The sequence below is a fragment of the Mesoplodon densirostris genome, chromosome 11 (genome assembly GCF_025265405.1).
Source record: "Mesoplodon densirostris isolate mMesDen1 chromosome 11, mMesDen1 primary haplotype, whole genome shotgun sequence".
NCBI lineage: Eukaryota > Metazoa > Chordata > Mammalia > Artiodactyla > Ziphiidae > Mesoplodon > Mesoplodon densirostris.
In genome coordinates this window covers 45,486,663-45,507,460 of record NC_082671.1, presented here as the reverse complement: position 1 = coordinate 45,507,460, position 20,798 = coordinate 45,486,663, and the positions used below count along the sequence as shown (strand labels likewise).

The following is a 20,798-nucleotide window of genomic DNA, read 5'->3' as shown; positions in this document are numbered from 1 at the left end:
AAAAGGTAGCCTTATCAGAACTGGGAGTAGCAGTCAGTTCCTGACTTTTACCTATTACAAAAACCCTGCTTGATAATAAAACCCAATCTATAGCTACTACAACCAATCAGCAGATACGTTCTGAATAGAGCCAAGAGAGTATTTCTTTCCAGCAAGGCCTCTATTCTACTTAAAATCAACAACTATATTTAAAACCTAGGAACACATTCCCTCACCTTCATATTACCACGATCTCAGGTCTAAAAGGCTGGGAACACTCACCTAGCTGCCCTGGCAGCTTTCTTACTCTCCAAGCTCACAGGTACATTGAATCGTTCAGCTCTCTTCTGCATCCTCTAAGTGATAACAGACAAAAGAAAGGCAAGAGAAAAATTCAATTTCTGGTTTCCTTCTTTTAAGAGAAAAGTCATTTAGAGGTGTGTATCTCTAGAACATCGGGATTAATTTCTTAAGGTCCAAACTGAGTTATACTGACAATCATAGAGGATATCAGGTTGTATCCATCCCAGGGCTTAACTCAACAGTCCTTTCCAGAAAGCAAACACAAAAAGACTATTATTACATTCATGTCCTCAAAAACAAAAGGGAAGGAATAAAATAAAACCCGCATTCTGTATCAAGCCAAGAAGACAAAAGCTGTGTTTGACTGACCTTTGAAAATGGATCAAAGGAACAGCTTGGTTCCAACACTAGTTGTACTCTTTCAGCTAGAAATGAGGCAGCGTTGTCCTATGCCATCTCTACTTTAATAGTACAAAAAAACCCCATAGATCTTCACTGAAACCCAGTTTCAGAGATCTTGAGATAGGATCCAGAGAAATTTCAATCTCACCAGCTAGCTAGTAGTAACTTAAGAGTGACATCTTCCCCTGTAAATTTTCATCTCTTCCAAGGTATAATCCTCTCAAACTCTAATCTTAGTTTGTAAACATCTTAAAAAGAGTTACCACTAAGACCAGAATACTATACAAAAAGACTACGGCCTCAAAGGTGACTATGCCAGTCCAAATATATTCCCAAGTGTGGCTGGTGGAAAAATGTATCAATACCAAAATCTGTCAATACTGATTTTCTGCCTATGAGTAAATATTTTAAAGTGATGATACAGACAAAATAAAGGGTAAGAAACAGAAAGATATATATATATAGACTGCTCTTCTGAAAGAATACCTACCTCAGTCTGCGGTATTTCAGATGTAATTTTTACCACTTTTTTCTCTGCTGCCCTGGAAAAGGGATTTTTAAAATCAGAAGACTGACATTCTAAACCAAAACCTTTGAAGTGTATAAGAATTCACCTGAATCATGTCCTCTGTCCCATATCTCTCTACCACCCTTCAGACCAAAAAAACATGAAGCCCATTAGACCTTTAGTTCCTTGAAGTGTCGTCTACTGATAAAAGAGTTTAAATAACAGACTAAGCTACTTTGCTAGAGTATAAGAAAGTAACAAGGAAAGACGTCTGGTTAAATATACTGAGCTGAGGGAAATGCTCAAAGGACACCAGAAATCATTTCATTTACTTTTAGAAACTTTAAATGTACTTTTGGACTCATGACTATTCCTCCAACCCTCATCTAAATACCAGCTCTCAATTTTCATCACAATTAATGAGTGCTCTACAAGGTCTGGTCTCCTTCTTTTACAAATCCCTTCTATCTCCCATGGGCCCGTAGCTCCAGCTGGAACAGTCAAAGTGGGATAAATAAAAATGCCAAAGGGAGTGGGAAGAAAAAAGGCTAAGGGGAGTTTGAATTAGGAAAACATGGCAAGTTACCAGTCAAAAGGTTTAAGAGAAAACAAAAGAGGGGGGACCAGGGGGGCGGGAGACAAAGTTCGGAAGTACTCAGGATAAATGGAAGGGCATTAACCCTCCACCAAACAACTCCCATAAAACTGTGGGTCATAACCAGTCTCATTAAGGTCCCTCATTTAGAGACATGGGAGGCTTTTGTTCCAATATCCCAGACACTTTTCCCATTTGATGCCCTGAAAGGTAGTAATGGTTTAATGGCATTTTCAGAGGAAGCAATTCTGGAACAGGAACTTACTCTCTCCTCCATCCTTTTGTTGGAGGTCCCTGGACTGACAGATAAGCAATGGGAGCCCCCTGCTGACCATAACTAAGTCCTGCAATATTTAACTGCCGTAGATTGAGGAGAGGGGAAAAAAATCAAACTAGAAACAGAGGTACCTTTTTTGGAGAACCTCAAGCAAAAGACAAAGCAAGGGGATCTCCTTTTGAATGTTCTAAGGACCTAAATTAGCCCTGTACATTCTGACTTCTAAAGAAATTTCTGATTTCTTTCCATTTCCCAGTCATCTTTCCTTCCCCAGTCCTCTCTGTTTTGTTCAGGCAGAAAGGGACACTGAAGTTTAATGTTCTACTTGAAGTCCAATGCCATTAAAATAGCAGTCCTCTCCACCAAACCCCAGGCTAATGACTTCCTCCACATTCCCATCAGTACACTTCACGGCAGAAAGGGAACCGGAGAGAAGAAGCTTCCTTCAGCTCTGTTCCAACTCCCTCAGGCATAATTAAGCTCAAGCAATAAATAACATCATATTCTGGGGCTCATGTGAAATTTCTTCTCTTCACTCAGAAGTTTCGCCCCTACCCATAGTCACATACAAAACATTCTCCATATTACGGCGACCCAGAATCTTTCTGTACATACTTTAGTCTAACCACTACTATCCCTCTAACAAGCAAAAACACAACCCCTCCCACACACATTTTCAATTTCTTTGTTTAGAAATTCACTGATAAAATTAAAGCCCTCTAAACAAGGGAATTACACATTTTACATACTATAAAAATAAACTAAAAAATTAAAGCCCTCTAAACAAGGGAATTACACATTTTACATATTATAAAAATAAACTACAAATTTTCAAACTTCATAATTTTTAACCCACACAGGCCAATTATAATTGTATTTATTTCATCTTCCTTCTTGCCCCATAACTCCCCAAAACATCTCTATTTTAAAGCTATCCCATCAGCCATTTTCTCAAGGCATTATATCTAAACATAAACCTCCTATGATGGATGATAACTAAATGGCTTTAGAAAGCAGTAATATGACAAAATCTAATAAAATATTAAATGCACATCTTCTCTAATGCAGAAAATCCATTGCTAGAAACTTATCCTTTGGACATACCTGCATAAATTTAAAATTAGTTGTATATGAACATGCACTGTATTTTTTGCAATTATGAATAATCTAAATGTCCATCAACAGGAGACTGGTGAAATTACTGTTCAACCATAGAATGGAGTACTATTAGCTGCCAGAAAGAATAAGATTCTAAGTTGATAACAACTAAATCTAGGTGATGGGTTCATGGGGGTCTATTTACTATTCTCCTAAGTTTTGTATATACTTGTAATATCCTATAACGACAAGCTAAAAAAAAAGAGACCTACCACTTACTAGGATAATTATCCTCATTTCATAGCGTTGACGTGACAATTAAATGAGAATACATGTAAAACACTTAGAACCTTGCCTATATATAACTAATTTTTTTTGGCCGCGCCATGCAGCATGCATGACCTTAGTTCCCCAACCAGGGATCGAATCTGTGCCCCCTTCAGTGGAAGCATGGAGTCTTAACCACTGGACCGCCAGGGAAGTCCCTATAACTAATATTTAAATAAAGATATTATATGATGATATAGAAAGATCTCCATATGTGAAAAAGCAAGAAACTGACAATATGCATATGTGTGTACATATGTATCTGTATATGCACATATAAAATATTCCAAAAGAATATACTGAAAACCCCTGGGAAGTCAGGTGGGGGTGGAGACAAGGGTACTTACTTTTCAATTTATATATTCCTCTATGTACTGTTTGACTTTGACTTTTTACATCTATTGTCCTTTTTTTTTAATTGTCTTTTACAATTAAATGGATTAATACAGCTATGAGGAACAAAAATGTTAAAAAGGACTCAACTGTTCTTAACATGCTGGAGTATAAGATGGCCAGACATTTGCGGGGAAACCCCAAATAAAAAATGTTTATGATCAACCTTGTGGAATAATTTAAATAAATCAAGATCCACTTTTTCACTTAGTACTTTGTCCTCCCCTCCTCCACTGTAAATCAAAAAGGAAAAAAGAATACAGTGTTACTTGAGACATAACCTTGCTCAGCACCCTCTTCCCTTACAAAATTCCTTATATGCAGAAAATGTGCATGATTCTCTTATACAGAAGAAGAATCATCTATTACGGTGATACAACAAAGGCTAAGAGAACTAAACTTTATCTGGGCTTGAAGTCTCCTGGTCCTAATTATCTATTACATAACCCAGAGACAAAGTTACTTTGCTTCACTGGGACCATGTACTTGAAATGAACAAGACCTTTCTGAAAATGTATGATCTAATGAGAAATGAAAAAGCCAATGAGGGACTTCCCTGGTGGCGCAGTGGTAAAGAATCTGCCTTCCAGTGCAGGGGGCCCGGGTTCAATCCCTGGTCAGGGAACTAGATCCCACAAGCACGCCGCATCTAAGAGTTCACATGCCACCACTAAGGAGCAAGCAAGCCACAACTAAGACCCAATGCAACCAAATTAAAAAAAAAAAAAAAAGGGAATGTATACATTCCAATGGGAATGTATAAGAGGTAAACAGAGTGTAACACTAAAAAATCCAGAACCGTCTGCTCTGTCCTCATTATAAAAAAGGGATAGTTACACATCAACAGTTTTTTCAGGAGGTTCTTCCTCTTTGACAGGCAGTTCTATGGGCTTCGGTTCTTCTTCCTAAAACCAAATGAAACAAGATGGTTAAAATAAATCAAGAGTAAATACCTATCAGCAGAAGAATATGAGAACTCCAAAACGAACCAATCTTTCAGAACCTTCATTCCCCCTTTATGCTCCCCTAACGAGTTAGCATTGAAGCCCTCTAATGATTGATGTTTAGCAACGTGACCAAGGCAGTGGCACACTGCCAGGCCAGTGACTAACCTTACTCTCTCCAACTCACCTCTGTTTCATCTCCCAGTACATCTTCTTCATTTGCCTCCTCTTCAGCTAAAGAATATTAAAATAATCAGGTCAAGCCCTGCTACAAAACCAACTTGATCACTGTACTTAGGCTAAAATTATAATCATTTTGCTTTCCCAAAATAAAATTCAATAATGAAGGCAGAAATGTTCATAAAATTTGCTCTACATGGAGAATATAAAAACTATATTCTCTACCTAACTAACATCAATTAAGAGGTTGAACTCCAGCTGGACTGAAGAACTAAACATGATGAGGTCAAACTATAACATTAATAAAAAGTACTGTGGCAGAACTTAGTGGTGGGGAAGAATTTCTAAAACAATAAAAACAAAACAAAAAACCCAGAAGCAAAAGTACTATGCAAAAAACTTATTTTTCAAAACTAGGAAAGGGGGCTTCCCTGGTGGCGCACTGGTTAAGAATCCGCCTGCCAATGCAGGGGACATGGGTTCAAGCCCTGGTCCAGGAAGATCCCACATGCCACGGAGCAACTAAGCCCGTGCACCACAACTACTGAAGCCCGTGCGCCTACAGCCCGTGCTCCGCAACAAGAGAAGCCACCGCAATGAGAAGCCTGCCCACTGCCACGAAAGTGTAGCCCCTGCTTGCTGCAACTAGAGAAAGCCCATGGCCACCAATGAAGACCCAGCACAGCCAAAAATTAATTAATTAATAAAAAAAGATTAAGATGACAAATGTTTTTTAAAAGTACACACCAAGGGCTTCCCTGGTGGCGCAGTGGTTGAGAGTCCACCTGACGATGCAGGGGACGTGGGTTCGTGCCCCGGTCCGGGAGGATCCCACATGCCGCGGAGCGGCTGGGCCCGTGAGCCATGGCCGCTGGGCCTGCGCGTGCGGAGCACAGGAGAGGCCACAACAGTGAGAGGCCCGCGTACCACAAAATAAATAAATAAATAAAAGTACACACCAAAAAAACACCCCGAACTAGGAAAGGATACCACAGAAAAAGAAACAAATGTCAAAGAAGATATTTGTGTCTAAAACCAACATGGGAATAGTCACTAGAATATATGATATGCCTGCAAACTAACAAGCAAACGATGAGAACCCCAAAAGAAAAATGGGCAAAGGAGAAAGCCAAAGAACCACGAACAAAAGACATGTTTAAACTTTTTAATAAGTAGAGGAATGTAAATTGAAACCACTAACAGATTACCAAAAATTAGGCCACTTGTTAGGACAGTGAGTCCTCATGTGCTGATGATGAAATTTATACAGCAATTCAGAAAAACAATTTAGTGGTGTTTAGTCATATTAAGTATACATTTATGAACAGATATTTATTAGCAACCCCATTCCTGGGTATATACCCCCAAGACTCTCACACAGGAATATAAGGGAATATGAAAGAAGTAGTTCAGGAGTCAGTCACTGGGTGAACTAAATAAAACACGGTGAATTCTTTACATCATAGAATACCATGCAGGAATTAGAATCAATAGATTAGATGGCTGCTACATCTTAAAAAAACACAGTACTTAGAGAAAAAAGTGTGCAATAAAGTAAGGCTATGGCCTCACTGCCAAATACATAAAATTACTGTAGACCAAACAACACTACACGGTTTATAAGGACAAAGACAAAAAATATATATCAAACACATTAGAATAGTTGCCTAAGAGAGTTGGGGTAAAAGGAATGGGAATAAAAGGGAATAAATTAAAATTAGAGAAGGATGATACTATGCCTTAAATGAAGTGTTTGTTTGTTTTTTAAAGTGGAATTAGAAAATGTCAGAGCTAGAAGGGACCAGAGATTACTTAGGTTTATGGATTTCAAGGGTGGAGACACTTGTCTCACTTCACAGACTACAAAAGACACTTAGCCATGAAAACAGTGGCTGTCCAAAGTTACCTAGTAAATTTCTGGCTCAAGAGGAATTAGACTTCAAATCTTCCGATTCTCAGTCTAATGATGCTTGCTTTCCCATACTTCCTTGAAAATAATTTGTTGAAATAAAATTACAATGTCTTTTTAAAAGAGGGGTTATTTCTTTTCATTATAACCACTGTTTTAGATGACAAGAGTTTTCTTGATAGAGTTAATTAAAATCTCACATCATCAACAACCTAAAGGAAAAGAAGAAATCTTCTGTATGGCAGAGCCTAAAAATTAATCCTCTCAGGCTTCCCTGGCGGCACAGTGGTTAAGAATCTGCCTGCCAATGCAGGGAACATGGGTTCAAGCCCTGGTCCGGGAAGATCTTACATGCCACGGAGCAACTAAGCCTGTGCACCACAACTACTGAGCCTGCGCTCTAGAGCCCGCGAGCCCAACTATTGAGTGAAGCCTGTGCGCCTAGAGCCCGTGCTCTGCAACGAGAAGCCACCGCATTGAGAAGCCCGCGCACTGCAAGGAAGAGTAGCCCCCACTCGCTGCAACTAGAGAAAGCCCGCACGCAGCAATGAAGACCCAACGCAACCAAAAATAAATAAATAAAATAAATAAATTTATTAAGAAAAAAAATTAATCCCCTCACATCACTCTTTGCCTCCGCAAAGAACTTACCATGCTCTTCAAGATATGCCTGGAGCCTGTTGATGAGATCTTGTTTTATTCCCTTGGTCTCCAAACCACGAGCAAGACACTCCTGCTTTAGTTCAGCAAGCTGAGAAAAAAGAATAAAGCTTTTCCTTAATTTACAGAATGAACCTGGTGGGGGAGAAAAAAAAAAAGAGGTAGTTCTCACAAGAAAGAAAAAGAAAGGAAAGATCAACCCAAAACTACTGTCTTAATCCCACCAAGCTTCTAGGTCCACAAAGATGATCTGCTTCCTCCTAACAATATTCAATATGCAAGAGGACTTTTCTAACAGATGGTGAATAAACCTACTTCAATCAAATTCTGATCTATTCATACATTTATTACATAAATCTTTAGCTACTTCTGAGGGGGGGGGTGGTCTTTTTTTCCCGAACAATTACTGTACCAGCTCATATAAGGAATGAATCTTTAAGTAGAATCTAATTATCTAAAAGCAGATTTTCCTTACTATCTATTATCCCAGATCCTTTACTGCAATCTACCATATACATACATACAAGTTTGATCACCACAGAATTAGGTAGATGTGTTAGCTAGATTAATGTCAATAATGAATCACATAAAGGATCTTTGCCAAAATGGAAAAAAATATGTAATGGCATGCCACGACATGGCATGAGTTGAAGATTTTTAAATCAGTAACTTGACTAAAGATACAACAGGTATACTTATCAACTTTGCAGACAACAGAAGGAGGAAGAATTGATGGATTACTGACAGAACTAAAGGTGGGTGGGTGGGGATGTCAAGGGGTGTTGTCGGCTCTTCAGGGAAAACAATAAGCCAAAATGAAGACTCAATTTAGAAGAAATAAGGTATACCTATAAGTACTACACTTATATTCAAAACAAATTGTTAAAAAAACCAGATGAACAAGATCTGGCTCAACAGTAACTCAAAGGATAAAGACCTCAGTCAGGGTTTTAGATGATTACAAATGCAAAGAGGGCAAACAGTATGATTTGCTACGAAAGTAATTCTAGGTTAACTAAAAAAACAGAATCTATATACATATATATTTTTAAATTTATTTATTTTATGATTTTATTTGTTTATTGTTTTTGGCTGCCTTCTCTGTTGCTTCGCGCAGGCTTTTCTCTGCTTGCGGCAAGTGGGGGTTATTCTTCGTTGTGGTACGTGGGCTTCTCATTGTGGTGGCTTCTCTTGTTGTGGAGCACGGGCTCTAGGCGCGTGGGCTTCAGTAGTTGCGGCACGTGGGCTCAGTAGCTGTGGCACACGGGCTTAGTTGCTCCGCGGCATGTGGGATCTTCCCAGACCAGGGATCGAACCCATGTCCCCTGCATTGGCAGGTGGATTCTTAACCACTGCGCCACCAGGGAAGCCTCAGAATCTATATTAAGTGATTAATAGCCTTACTGGGCTCTATGTTCTCATTTTAAGGAGTGTAATGACACGCTGATCCAAGGAGAACAACCAAGAAAAGGCTCCAAAAATCCTATATGCAGATCAGGGCACAGATAGATATTTGTCCTGAAAAAAGACTTTACTAGTTTCAAAGTACAGATCTAAGACCAACCAGTAGAAGTCAGAAAGCAGATTCCTATAGAACTTTACAACTACGGGAATATGCTGGTCAGCTCTAGAAGGTTTTCAACCAAGGAAACATTTGGAAATGGAGAGAGGAGCAATTTTTTTTTTCTGATTGGGCATTCAGTGAGTGGGACATGCAGGCAGGGAGGGATACTATGTGGAACACTGTTCTACTCAACAAGCCAACAGCACCCTCTATTGAGAAATATGGTAGGTAATCACCCATTAAAAGTGTGGAGTGGCTGCAAAGCATAACATGGCCTCTGAAGTCAGACTACCTTGGGTTCAACTTCCAGCTTTACCACTTACAGCTGTGTAACCTTGGGTGAGTAACATAACCTCTTTGTGCCTCAGTTTCCTATGAAATGGGGATAATGCAACAGTACCTACAGCATAGGGTTGTTATGAAGATTGAACCAGCAAATACTCATAAAGCATTTACAATAGTGCTTGGCAGCTACTAACTCTTTGTAAGTGTTAGACAGACACCGGATGAAGGGTTAGACAAGATCAGACAGAATGACTGCTTCTCAGATTTCTGCATTTCATAGATCAGTATGTTTTTAAATAGGCATACTGATAGGGCTGCCAAGTTTTTATAGTATTCCAACGTTTGTATAGAAACAATAAAATCAATTACTAGAAAAATGATCATACACTTGGATGTAGCAGTGATGTCAAACTGCTATAAAAGTTTCTAAAAGCTTAATTTCTGTTTTAAACTTATCTCATCATTAACCAGTAACAGTTCATGGATGAGCACTGGCCTACAGATGATACAGTGAATAGTATTAATCTAGAATCTAGATTCTAAGTGATCTCTAAGGTCCATTTCTTAAGTATTGGACCTTAAGTAAGAATCTTGATCTTTCCCATGTTGGTACTTTATTTTTTCTCAGTTTCCTGGAGAACAAGTCTTTTGATTTTAGTTACACTTTTAAGAAAGTATTATGTTCACTGTAGAATAGTTTGAAAATTCTGAAAAGTATAAAGGAAAAAAAAAAGTCTTATGCAACCCTGGCACTTAGAGATCACCTAACATTTTAAATATGCCATTTACTGTGTGTGTGTGTGTATGTTTAGAGGGTGTTGCTTGTTTACAAAGCAATATAATTTCTTTACTTCCTATAACTCCTAATCTTCCTCAGAAGACTCCATTCCTTCTTTCTTCTCCTGGTTTAAGTAACATTAAGACCACCCAGGAAAAAGGAATGTAAATACTCAGGCAATTCAAAATTCAACTTTCTAATAGAGTTGTTCCTCCCTTCTCCTTCCTTCCCAAAACTGTGTAGATATGGACAAAAGTTTACAAAAACCTCCAGATGACAAGGAAACAGACAGTCGGTGATGGATTTTGCACAGGATGCTGATCTGGTAGACTTGAAGCTGACAGACTGGTACAACTGGTTGCTTAGCTTGGATAGCATCCACCACTGCTGACCACTGACCTTGCTATTGCTGTTGGTCACTGAAATCTCAACCCCCCACTGGCTCCCAGTCCCTAACCTCAGGTCTCTGGCTCATTCAGCAGTCTTCTCAGCACCTCTACGTCCCCTTCTCTGGTCAAATGAGAATGTTACATATAGTTCTTACACACTGTTGTATTACTTTATTATTCTATTATGGGTTCTGCTCCTATACTGGGACATTATTTCAAAAGGGAAATAGATAAGTAAAAACAAAATAGCTAAAAATGAAGTCATTTCACTCATTTCATTTTGGCACAATTACATTAGTAGAACAAAACACTTTTAAAGCCTCAAATAAAAATTTATAGGGACTTCCCTGGTGGCGCAGTGGTTAAGACTCCATGCTCGTAACGCAGGGGACCCAGGTTTGATCCCTGGTCAGGGAACTAGATCCCTCATGCATCCTGCAACCAAGGGGTCGCATGCCACAACAACTGAGAAGCCCTTGAGCCACAACTAGACCCGGCACAATCAAATAAATAAGTAAATAAATAACTTATAATATCAAATCTTACCCGTTTTTTTAAATAAATTTATTCATTTTATTTATTTTTGCCTGCACTGGGTCTCACTGCTGCACGCACGGGCTTTCTCTAGTCGTGGCGAGCAGGAGCTGCTCTTCGTTTCGGTGCACGGGCTGCTCATTGCGGTGGCTTCTCTTCTTGCGGAGCATGGTCTCTAGGTGCACAGGCTTCAGTAGTTGTGGCATGTGGGCTCACTAGTTGTGACTCACGGGCTCTAGAGCGCAGGCTCAGTAGTTGTGGCACACTGACTTAGTTGCTCCGTAGCATGTGGGATCTTCCCAGACCAGGGCTCGAACCCGTGTCCCCTGCATTGGCAGGCAATCTCCCAACCACTGTGCCACCAGGGAAGCCCAAATCTTACCCATTTTTATATGTATTTGACTTCAAAATGTTTTAAAACAACATACTAGGTTGGCCAAAGAGTTCGTTCAGTTTTCTTCCATAAGATGACTCTAGTAGTGCTTAGTTGTCTTTAACTTCATTAGAAACAATTTGGTTAGATTGTATTGTGACAGCTGTCATATCAGTGTGCATTTAAAAGAAAACATCAAAACTGGTGAATTTTTGTGTAGCCACTTTAATATTGAAGATGGAAGAAAAAAAGGAACATTTTCGGCATATTATGCTTTATTATTTCAAGAAAGGTAAAAACACAACTGAAACGCGAAGAAAGATTTATGCAGCGTATGGAAAAGGTGCTGTGGTTGATCAAACGTGTCAAAAGTGGTTTGCAAAGTTTCGTGCTGGAGATTTCTTGCTGGACGATGCTCCATGGTCGGGCAGACCAGATGAAGTTGATAGTGGTCAAATCAAGACATTAACTGAGAACAATCAACATTATACCATGCAGGAGATAGCCAGCATACTCAAAATATCCAAATCAAGAGTTGAAAAACATTTGCACCAGCTTGGTTACGTTAATCGCTTCGATGTTTGGGTTCCACATAACTTAAGCAGGAAAAAACCTTCTTGACCTTATTTCTGCATGTGATTTTCTACTTAAACGTAAACGTTTCATTTTTAAAACAAACTGTGACACGCAATGAAAAGTGGATACTGTACAATAATGTGGAATGGAAGAGATTGTGGGGCAAGCGAAATGAACCACCACCAACCACACCAAAGGCTGGTCTTCATCCAAAGAAGGTGATGGTGTGTATATGGTGGGATTGGAAGGCTGTCCTCTATTACAAGCTCCTCTGGAAAACCAAACGATTAATTCCAACAAGTACTGCTCCCGAACTGAAAGCAGCACTCGACGAAAAGCGTCCAGAATTAGTCAATAGAAAACGCATAATCTTCCATCAGGATAATGCAAGACCATGTGTTTCTTTGATGACCAGGCAAAAACTGTTACAGCTTGGCCGGGAAGTTGTGATTCATCCACTTTATTCACCAGACATTGCACCTTCGGATTTTTATTTATTTTGGTCTTTACAAAATCTCTTAATGGAAAAAATTTCAATTCCCTGGAAGACTGTAAAAGGCACCTGGAACAGTTCTTTGCTCAAAAAGATAAAAAGTTTTGGGAAGGGCTCCCCTGGTGGCGCAGTGGTTGAGAGTCCGCCTGCCGATGCAGGGGACACGGGTTCGTGCCCCGGTCCAGGAAGATCCCACATGCCGTGGAGCGGCTGGGCCCGTGAGCCATGGCCGCTGAGCCTGCGTGTCCGGAGCCTGTGCTCGCAACAGGAGAAAAAGTTTGGGGAAGATGGAATTATGGACTTGCCTGAAAAATGGCAGAAGGTAGTGGAACAAAACGGTGAATACATTGTTCAATAAAGTTCTTGGTGAAAATGAAAAATGTGTCTTTTATTTTTACTTAAAAACCGAAGGAACATTTTGGCCAACTCAATATTTAAAAAGCAAGGTATACTGAGTGAATTGTATGGTATGTGAATTGTATCTCAATAAGGCTACTTAAAAACGCCAAGTTACAGAACATTGTATATATGATACTAACATTAATGTAAAAAATAACATGCCCACACACACCACTCATATGTGTATACATAAGATGCCTGGACAAGAAACAGGTAAGTTAACACTAGTTGAATCTGCGAAGAAGTTTGTTGAGGACACACGTAGGAGGGAAACTTTTTACCAAGTACCCTTTTATACCTTTAACATTATGAGGTTGAGTATGAATTACCTATTCAAAAATTAAATTTTCAATATCAATCTAAAAATCCCATTTCTCAGTATTAATAAGGCATTTTTCATGCTACCTATCCAAACAGCAGAGAAAGGACTGATCAACTGACCACATAATACATTTGACATTAATTATTCATCACCCTGTGATTTCTAATTTACTAATCTTGAATTTTGATTCAAATCATTTTCATCTGTTAACTCTCAATCTAGTTTGTAAACCTTTGAAGACAGAGGCATTTTACACCATTTAAACATTTCATAAGATAGGAACTCAAATTTCAAGTATTAATACATGCCAGGCAAAAGCCTAAGTTCTTTGAACATCATTTCCTCATTTAATTCTCAAAACATCTATGTGGTTGGTATTATGACTGCATTTCATAAATTAGGAAATTGAGGCTCAAAGAGACTCAATAATTTGCTAAAAAAATCACCCAGCTAGAAAATAGTGGAGCCAACATGCCAGCTCAGATCTGACTTAGGCCCAATTTTATGGGTTTTTTTTTTTAATATTTATTTATTATTTACTTATTTTGGTTGTGCCGGGTCTTAGTTGCAGCAGGCAGGCTCCTTAGTTGCGGCATGCGAACTCTTAGTTGCAGCATACACGTGGGACCCAGTTCCCTGACCAGGGATCGAACCCAGGCTCCCTGCATTGGGAGCGTGGAGCCTTATCCACTGCGCCACCAGGGAAGTCCCAAGCCCAATTTTAAATACCAAGATGAAGGACTGCTTTCATGTGCACACTCTATCTCTCTTACCATTTTCCTCTTACCTCACCTCCTCAGCCTCTTTGCTAGCTCTTCCTCCACCCAACCCTGTAAATACAGATATTCACTAAGACATTCACTAAGGAGACTTTGGCCTTCTCATCCTTTCACTTGTACCAAAGGCTTTTTCACTTCCCAGAATCCAATTATTGGCAAATCCTGTCAGCTCTACCTTCAAAATATATCCAGAATCTAATCCCTCTAGTCTTTCTTTCATACAGATCATTGTAAAAACTCTTCAGCCCTTGAACCTCACTATAGTTTATTCTCAACAAGGTAGAGTGATCTTTGACAGTTTAAGTCAGAACATGTCATTCCTCTATTCAAAAATTCTCCATTGGTCTCCTATCTCATTAAGGGTAAAAGCCAGAGTCCTAATGATCACCTCTAAGGTCCTCTTATAATACTCTGCACAAGGCTCACTCTTTCACCTCCTTCAAGTCTTTGCTTAAACAACACCTTTTCAATGAGGCCTTCCCCCTAGTCATCCTATTTAAAATTATAATACCCTTCTCTTCCCACTGTACTCTCTCTTCCTATTTTTCTCTACAAATCACTATTTGGCATACTATAAATTTTACTTATTTATTGTACCTTTCCCTAATAAAATATAAGCTCCAAATATATATATATATACACACATATATATATTTATACACACACACACACACACATATATATATATAGGCTCCATGAAAGCAAGAATTTTGTCTGCTTTGTTCACTGCTGTATCTCCAGTGCCTATGGTAGCTGGCACATGGTACGCAATTCATAAATATTTTTGAATAAGTCCCAAACCTTTATTATCAGCACTCAGCTCTTTTTGAAAAAATATTTATTTTTTATTATTTTTTATAAAGCAGGTTCTTATTAGTTATCTATTTTATACATATTAGTGTATATATGTCGATCCCAATCTCCCAATTCATCCCACCACTATCAGGCCCACCCCCACTTCCCCCTTTGGTGTTCATACATTTGTTCTCTACATCTGTGTCTCTATTTCTGCCTTGCAAACCAGTTCATCTGTACCATTTTTCTAGATTCCACATATATGCATTAATATACAATATTTGTTTTTCTCTTTCAGACTTACTTCACTCTGTATGACAGTCTCTAGGTCCATCCACATCTCTACAAATGACCCAATTTCGTTCCTTTTGATGGCGGAGTAATATTCCACTGTATATATGTACCATATCTTCTTTATCCATTCATCTGTTGATGGGCATTTAGGTTGCTTCCATGACCTGGCTATTGTAAATAGCGCTGCAATGAACATTGGGGTGCATGTGTCTTTTTGAATTATGGTTTTCTCTGGGTATATCCCCAGTAGTGGGATTGCTGGGTCATACGGTAATTCTATTTTTAGTTTTTTAAGGAAGGTCCATACTGTTCTCCGTAGTGGCTGTATCAATTTACATTCCCACCAACAGTGTAAGGGGGTTCCTTTTTCTCCACACCCTCTCCAGCATTTGTTGTTTGTAGATTTTCTGATGATGCCCATTCTAACCGGTGTGAGGTGATACCTCATTGTAGTTTTGATTTGCATTTCTCTAATAATTAGTGATGTTGAGCAGCTTTTCATGTGCCTCTTGGCCATCTGTGTGTCTTCTTTGGAGACAACTCTCAGCTCTTAAGCAGGAGACCCACATTTCCAAATGACTACTAGATATCTCCAAGTGAATATCTCAAAGACATTTATGTCCAAAACTGAACTCATCTTCTCTCCTACAAAAAACTGGCTTCTCCTCCTCCTCCCAACTTAGACTAAAGGTATCACTACTTGGGAGTCATCTTTCATTCCTCCCACATCTAACTGATCCATAAATGCTTGTAATTCTATATTCCAAATTTCTTTCAAATTCATTCTTACTCTAAAAGCCACTACCTTATTTCAGGTCTTAGTACGTTTATTCACTTGACAAATAGTTACTGAGTATCCACTGTGTGTCAAGCATTATCTTAGATACAGGAAAATAATCATAAGCAAAACAGAAAGAGTTCTTGCCCACATGGAGCTTACGATCTAGTAGGGAAACAAGGCAATCAATGATCATATACATAATGTTTAACTGATATAAAAAAAAAGAAGTACAGGGTCCTATAAAAGCGTTTAGAAAGTGGTCTGACCTTGTGTGTGGATAGATGGAACCCATCCTACCTAAGGGTTCCTTGGTTAAATGATGTTTGACTGATATCTAAAGGGCAACTAACAGTTAATTAGACAAAGGTATGGAGGATGGGGATGGCAAGGGCACTGCAGCCAAAAGCATGTGTAAATGTTCTGAGCACTAAGGTAAAGAAAGGCAGTTGTGCACAGTGATTAAGGACAGGAATTGTGGAGACAGACTGCCTGGATTCGAGCCACCACTTATTACCTGCGCAACCTAGGGCAAGTTATCCAACCTGAGCTTCCGTTTTTCCTCAGTTTTAAATGGGGACAACACAGGCATTTACCTTACTGCCTTAGGATTATCATGAGAATTAAATCAGTTAATGTATACAAACAGATTTGACCAGTGTTTGCCACATAGTAAATGCTATGTAAATGTTAGCAATTAATGAATAGCCATTCTGAGAAATGAAATAAAGCCACTGTAGCTGGAGTGTGAGAAACTAAGCTGGAGAGATTGGCAGGGATATAATTAAAGGATTTTAAGCACGCAAGTGACTACTGTAATAAAAATCTAGCTGGCGACATTTCTTCCTCTCCAAACCCCATCCTTCTTACTGCCAAAAGAACACAAACTGGGAATTCCCTATAAGTCCAGTGGTTAGGACTCCACACTTTCACTGCCGAGGGCCCAGGGTTCGATCCCTGGTGGGGGATCTAGGATCCCGCAAGCCATGCAGCAAAGAAAAAAACAAAACAAAACAAAAAACACAAACTGATCACATCAGCTCTCCTTTGCAATCTCCAAAGGTTCCCTGCTTTCTGCCTACACGACAAAAACCGAACACCTTACACAACTTAGAAGTCCTTTTCAGTATCACTCCAATATACCTCCAGTCGCACAGTTCACCTACTTTCCTTTCCAAACTATCTTCAAACACCAACATATATGCACTTTGTGCTTTAATATTACAATGTCTCACTGTTCGCAGCACTCTGAAACTAGTACACCCTTCTTGTTCTCTCCTCTGTAGTCCCTTTTCTCACACTGACTGGAAATCTGGTGCTATTACAGTTCAGAGCATTTTCACCCACAATTCAGTCTCTCTTTCCAACTGTGTTGGAATGACTCAATTTCTACAAAATCTTCAGAAATTTTCAGTTGATGTGGATTTACATATCCATTCAGATAGATAATATTTTTCCTTCCTACTTCAAAGCCTGTTCCTTTCCTCTGAGACCCCATGCTAAAGCCCCAAATTCCCTTTATAAAAATGGAAAGTTTTTTTTTTAAAAAAGAGATAAACCCTAGGTCAACCCAAAAGTCAGGATCACACCATCAAGAGCAACAGTGGAACCAAACATTAACCATCCTGGAAGTCAGAATCAAAGGCATGGGCTCTTAACCAGAGGTCCAGGAGCTCCTCAGGGCTACAAGGTAATTTGATGAAGCCCCTCAAATCGCATGCAAAGTATGTGTACATGCCTTTTTCTGGGGAAAGGGTCCATATCTTTCATCAGAGTTTCAAAGATATCTGTGACCTCCGAAAGGTTAAGAAGCGCTCTAGAGAAAAAGCAAAGACAAGCAAAAGTGATTAAAAGAGTGAGAACCCTTTTTAGGCTGTCAGGACTGCCTCATGTTCTCCAAGACTACCTGAAATCAGCTCAGAGGACATTATCCAATCAAAATCGAATTTTTTTCTTTTTTGTAAATATACCTTTTCTTTTCTTTCTTTTTTTAAGATTAATTAATTTTTATTTTTGGCTGCGTCGCGTCTTCGTTGCTGCATACAGGCTTTCACTGGTTGCAGCGGGCGGGGGCTACTCTTTGTTGCGGTGACCAGGCTTCTCATTGTGGTGGCTTCTCTTGTTGCGGAGCATGGGCTCGAGGCACGCGGGCCTCAGTAGTTGTAGCACACGGGCTCAGTAGTTCTGGCTCGTGGGCTCTAGAGCACAGGCTCAGTAGTTGTGGTGCAGGCTCAGTAGTTGTGGCACATGGGTTTAGTGGCTCCGCAGCATGTGGAATCTTCCCGGACCAGGGATCGAACCCATGTCCCCTGCACTGGCAGGCAGATTTTTTTTTTTAATACATTTTTATTTTATTTATTTTTATTTTTGGCTGCGTTGGGTCTTCGTTGCTGTGCGCGGGCTTTCTCTGGTTGCAGTGAGTGGGGGCTACTCTTCGCTGCGGTGTGCAGGCTTCTCGTTGCAGTGGCTTCTCTTATTGCGGAGCATGGGCTCTAGGTGTGTGGGCTTCAGCAGTTGTGGCACGCAGGCTCTAGAGCGCAGGCTCAGTAGTTATGACGAACGGGCTTAGTTGCTCTGCAGCACGTGGGATCTTCCCAGGCCAGGGTTCGAATCCGTGTCCCCTGCATTGGCAGGCGGATTCTTAACCACTGCGCCACCAGGAAAGCCCCAAAATCAAATTTAATATAGAACTGACAAATACAGATTTTTATGTAAGGTGGAACTCCATAAACCAACATAAAATCCATAAAGGCAACTCATAAGGCTGGTGACTTACTCTAGGGGTTTCAAAAATGGAACTAATAAGGGGACTTCCTTGGTGACACAGTGGTTGAGAGTCCGCCTGCCAGTGCAGGGGACACGGGTTTGATCCCTGGCCCGGGAAGATCCCACATGCCACAGAGCAACTAAGCCTGTGCGCCACAACTATTGAACCCACGTGCTGCAACTACTGAAGCTTGCGCGCCTAGAGCCCGTGCTCCACAACAAGAAAAGCCACCGCAATAAGAAGCCCGCGCACCGCAACGAAGAGTAGCTCCCGCTCGCCACAACTAGAGAAAGACCCCACGAAGCAACGAAGACCCAATGCAGCAATAAATAAATAAATAAAAATTTTGGAACTAATAGGAAGAAAGTATTAGATCTTCTATTCATATTTCCTTTTTATCCCATTCATTCAAAAATTCCTTTTCTGTGTATACTTTATAACAGACATAACACTATAGTACTACATAATTTATACAAGTAAGCATACATATAAATGGAGGTAGTTGCTCAACATTTTCTACCTGTCATTCTATTAGTAGACCACTGATACAATCTACACATTTCAGCACCACCAAGTTAACAGTAACTCCAGGATAACACAAAACCCCGCCAGTACAGCTTAGAATCCAAGAGCAAGAAACCTAGCAACTTTCACAGAAAGTCTAATTCGTGTCAACTAATAAGTGATTACAAGTACCTCTCTCTGCCCTTACTCTCCTTATACTTTTAAATTTTTTTTTAAAAGCTCATCAAACTTTAAAGGATCAGTTTTCAGCTTGGGCTAAATCAGCCTGGTTTGTCAAAGGTTCCCGGGATGTGACCAAAACATGACCGAAACATGTGATGGGAAAACTACTTGTGAAACCACAAATGTACAACTAATCGAGATATCCTCTTAATTCATCCTAAAAGAAACCACTCTTTTCTTCCAGGAAAATAATAACCTAAACACGAAACATTTATTAAGATTCCCAAGACACAACTTAAACCGGCTTCTGTGATTGAGTGTCACCCAGTGGTGAGACCAAGAGATGCAGGGTCCGTCCGCGATACGAAATGGGACAGAGGTAACCCTAACCTTGGAAACGTTCTCCCAAAATATTACAGCCCTGAGTGACTTGTCTCTTGGGTGGTGGAGGGCAGGGTTGGGGGAAGGCTGGCGGGCGGAGAACAGCGTTGAGAGAACTCGAAAAACTTTTCAATCTAGGGTATCTGTGCCTTCACTGCCTCTTAAGGTCTCCTAAACCTCAGGCCTCTAAGGGGAGGCCCATCTCCGGAGGGCTCTCCTCAGGTTTCCCAAGTTTACCCCGGGGGCGTCACCCCACCTAGAAAAAGGGAGGGGAAGCATTTTCTAGATCAAGTTTGAGACCTAGACAGACAGAAATACACGAAGCTGCCATCATCTGCTACCGTGAATCTCAGCTTTGGACAAGAGACTGGAAAGCATTAACCCAGGGAAGAAAAAGGGGTCCCGGGCCCGGCACGGGTCCAAGAGGAGGGGACCACTGACGTAATGCAGTCTGACGAGAAAGGAAAAGAGAGCAGAACAGGTTAAAGGCACTTACACAACCCGATGGGAAAGTGGCGGACGACACCACAGTGGAGGAAGGAGCCGAATAACAAGTAAAGATACAGTAAAACCGTGAGGAGAAATGGGAAATTAGGGAAGGCGTAGTGGGGAAGAAAGGAGGCACAAAAGAACAGAACTACGGCGGGAGCCGGAAAACGAAGTGGAAGAGCCTGCAAGGAAAAGGCGCAAACCAGCCGGCAGAATTCAGTCTCCGGAAAAGTCCGACCCGGCCCTCCCCCGCTCACGGTACCTTCAGCTTATGGAGCTCCACCATTTCAGCCGCCATCTTGTTACCCCTTCACTCCGCCAGGCCCCCACCCGCTGCCTCCGCCTCCGCCTCCGCCTCCGGGAGCTCCCGCCTCGGCGCCGACAGCCACGGCCGGCCAATCGCTGTGGCTTTTACTCCCGCCTCCTACCATCAACTCTTTCCATTAGTCAATAGCTGGAGTCGCCCTCACTCCTCCAGGCGGCTTTCCCCACCTCTCTCAAAAGCTGGGACCTGGAGAAGGGCGGGTTCGGCACCTTCCG

General features: G+C 40.5%; 1 protein-coding gene across 1 annotated transcript in view; it reads right to left on the bottom strand.

Moving 5' to 3' along the window:
• The window catches only part of SARNP (SAP domain containing ribonucleoprotein), a 53,394-nt gene extending 32,609 nt beyond the window's left edge, over positions 1–20,785 (bottom strand). Inside the window, exons 1-6 of the mRNA XM_060113398.1 lie at positions 20,521–20,785; positions 7,567–7,666; positions 5,014–5,060; positions 4,720–4,787; positions 1,175–1,226; positions 262–335 (exon numbers count right to left, since the gene is read on the bottom strand). Of these exons, the coding sequence (XP_059969381.1) occupies positions 262–335; positions 1,175–1,226; positions 4,720–4,787; positions 5,014–5,060; positions 7,567–7,666; positions 20,521–20,556 (377 nt within the window). The 5' untranslated portion in view covers positions 20,557–20,785. The remainder of the gene's footprint in view (positions 1–261; positions 336–1,174; positions 1,227–4,719; positions 4,788–5,013; positions 5,061–7,566; positions 7,667–20,520) is intronic.
• Positions 20,786–20,798: the final 13 nt, after the last annotated feature.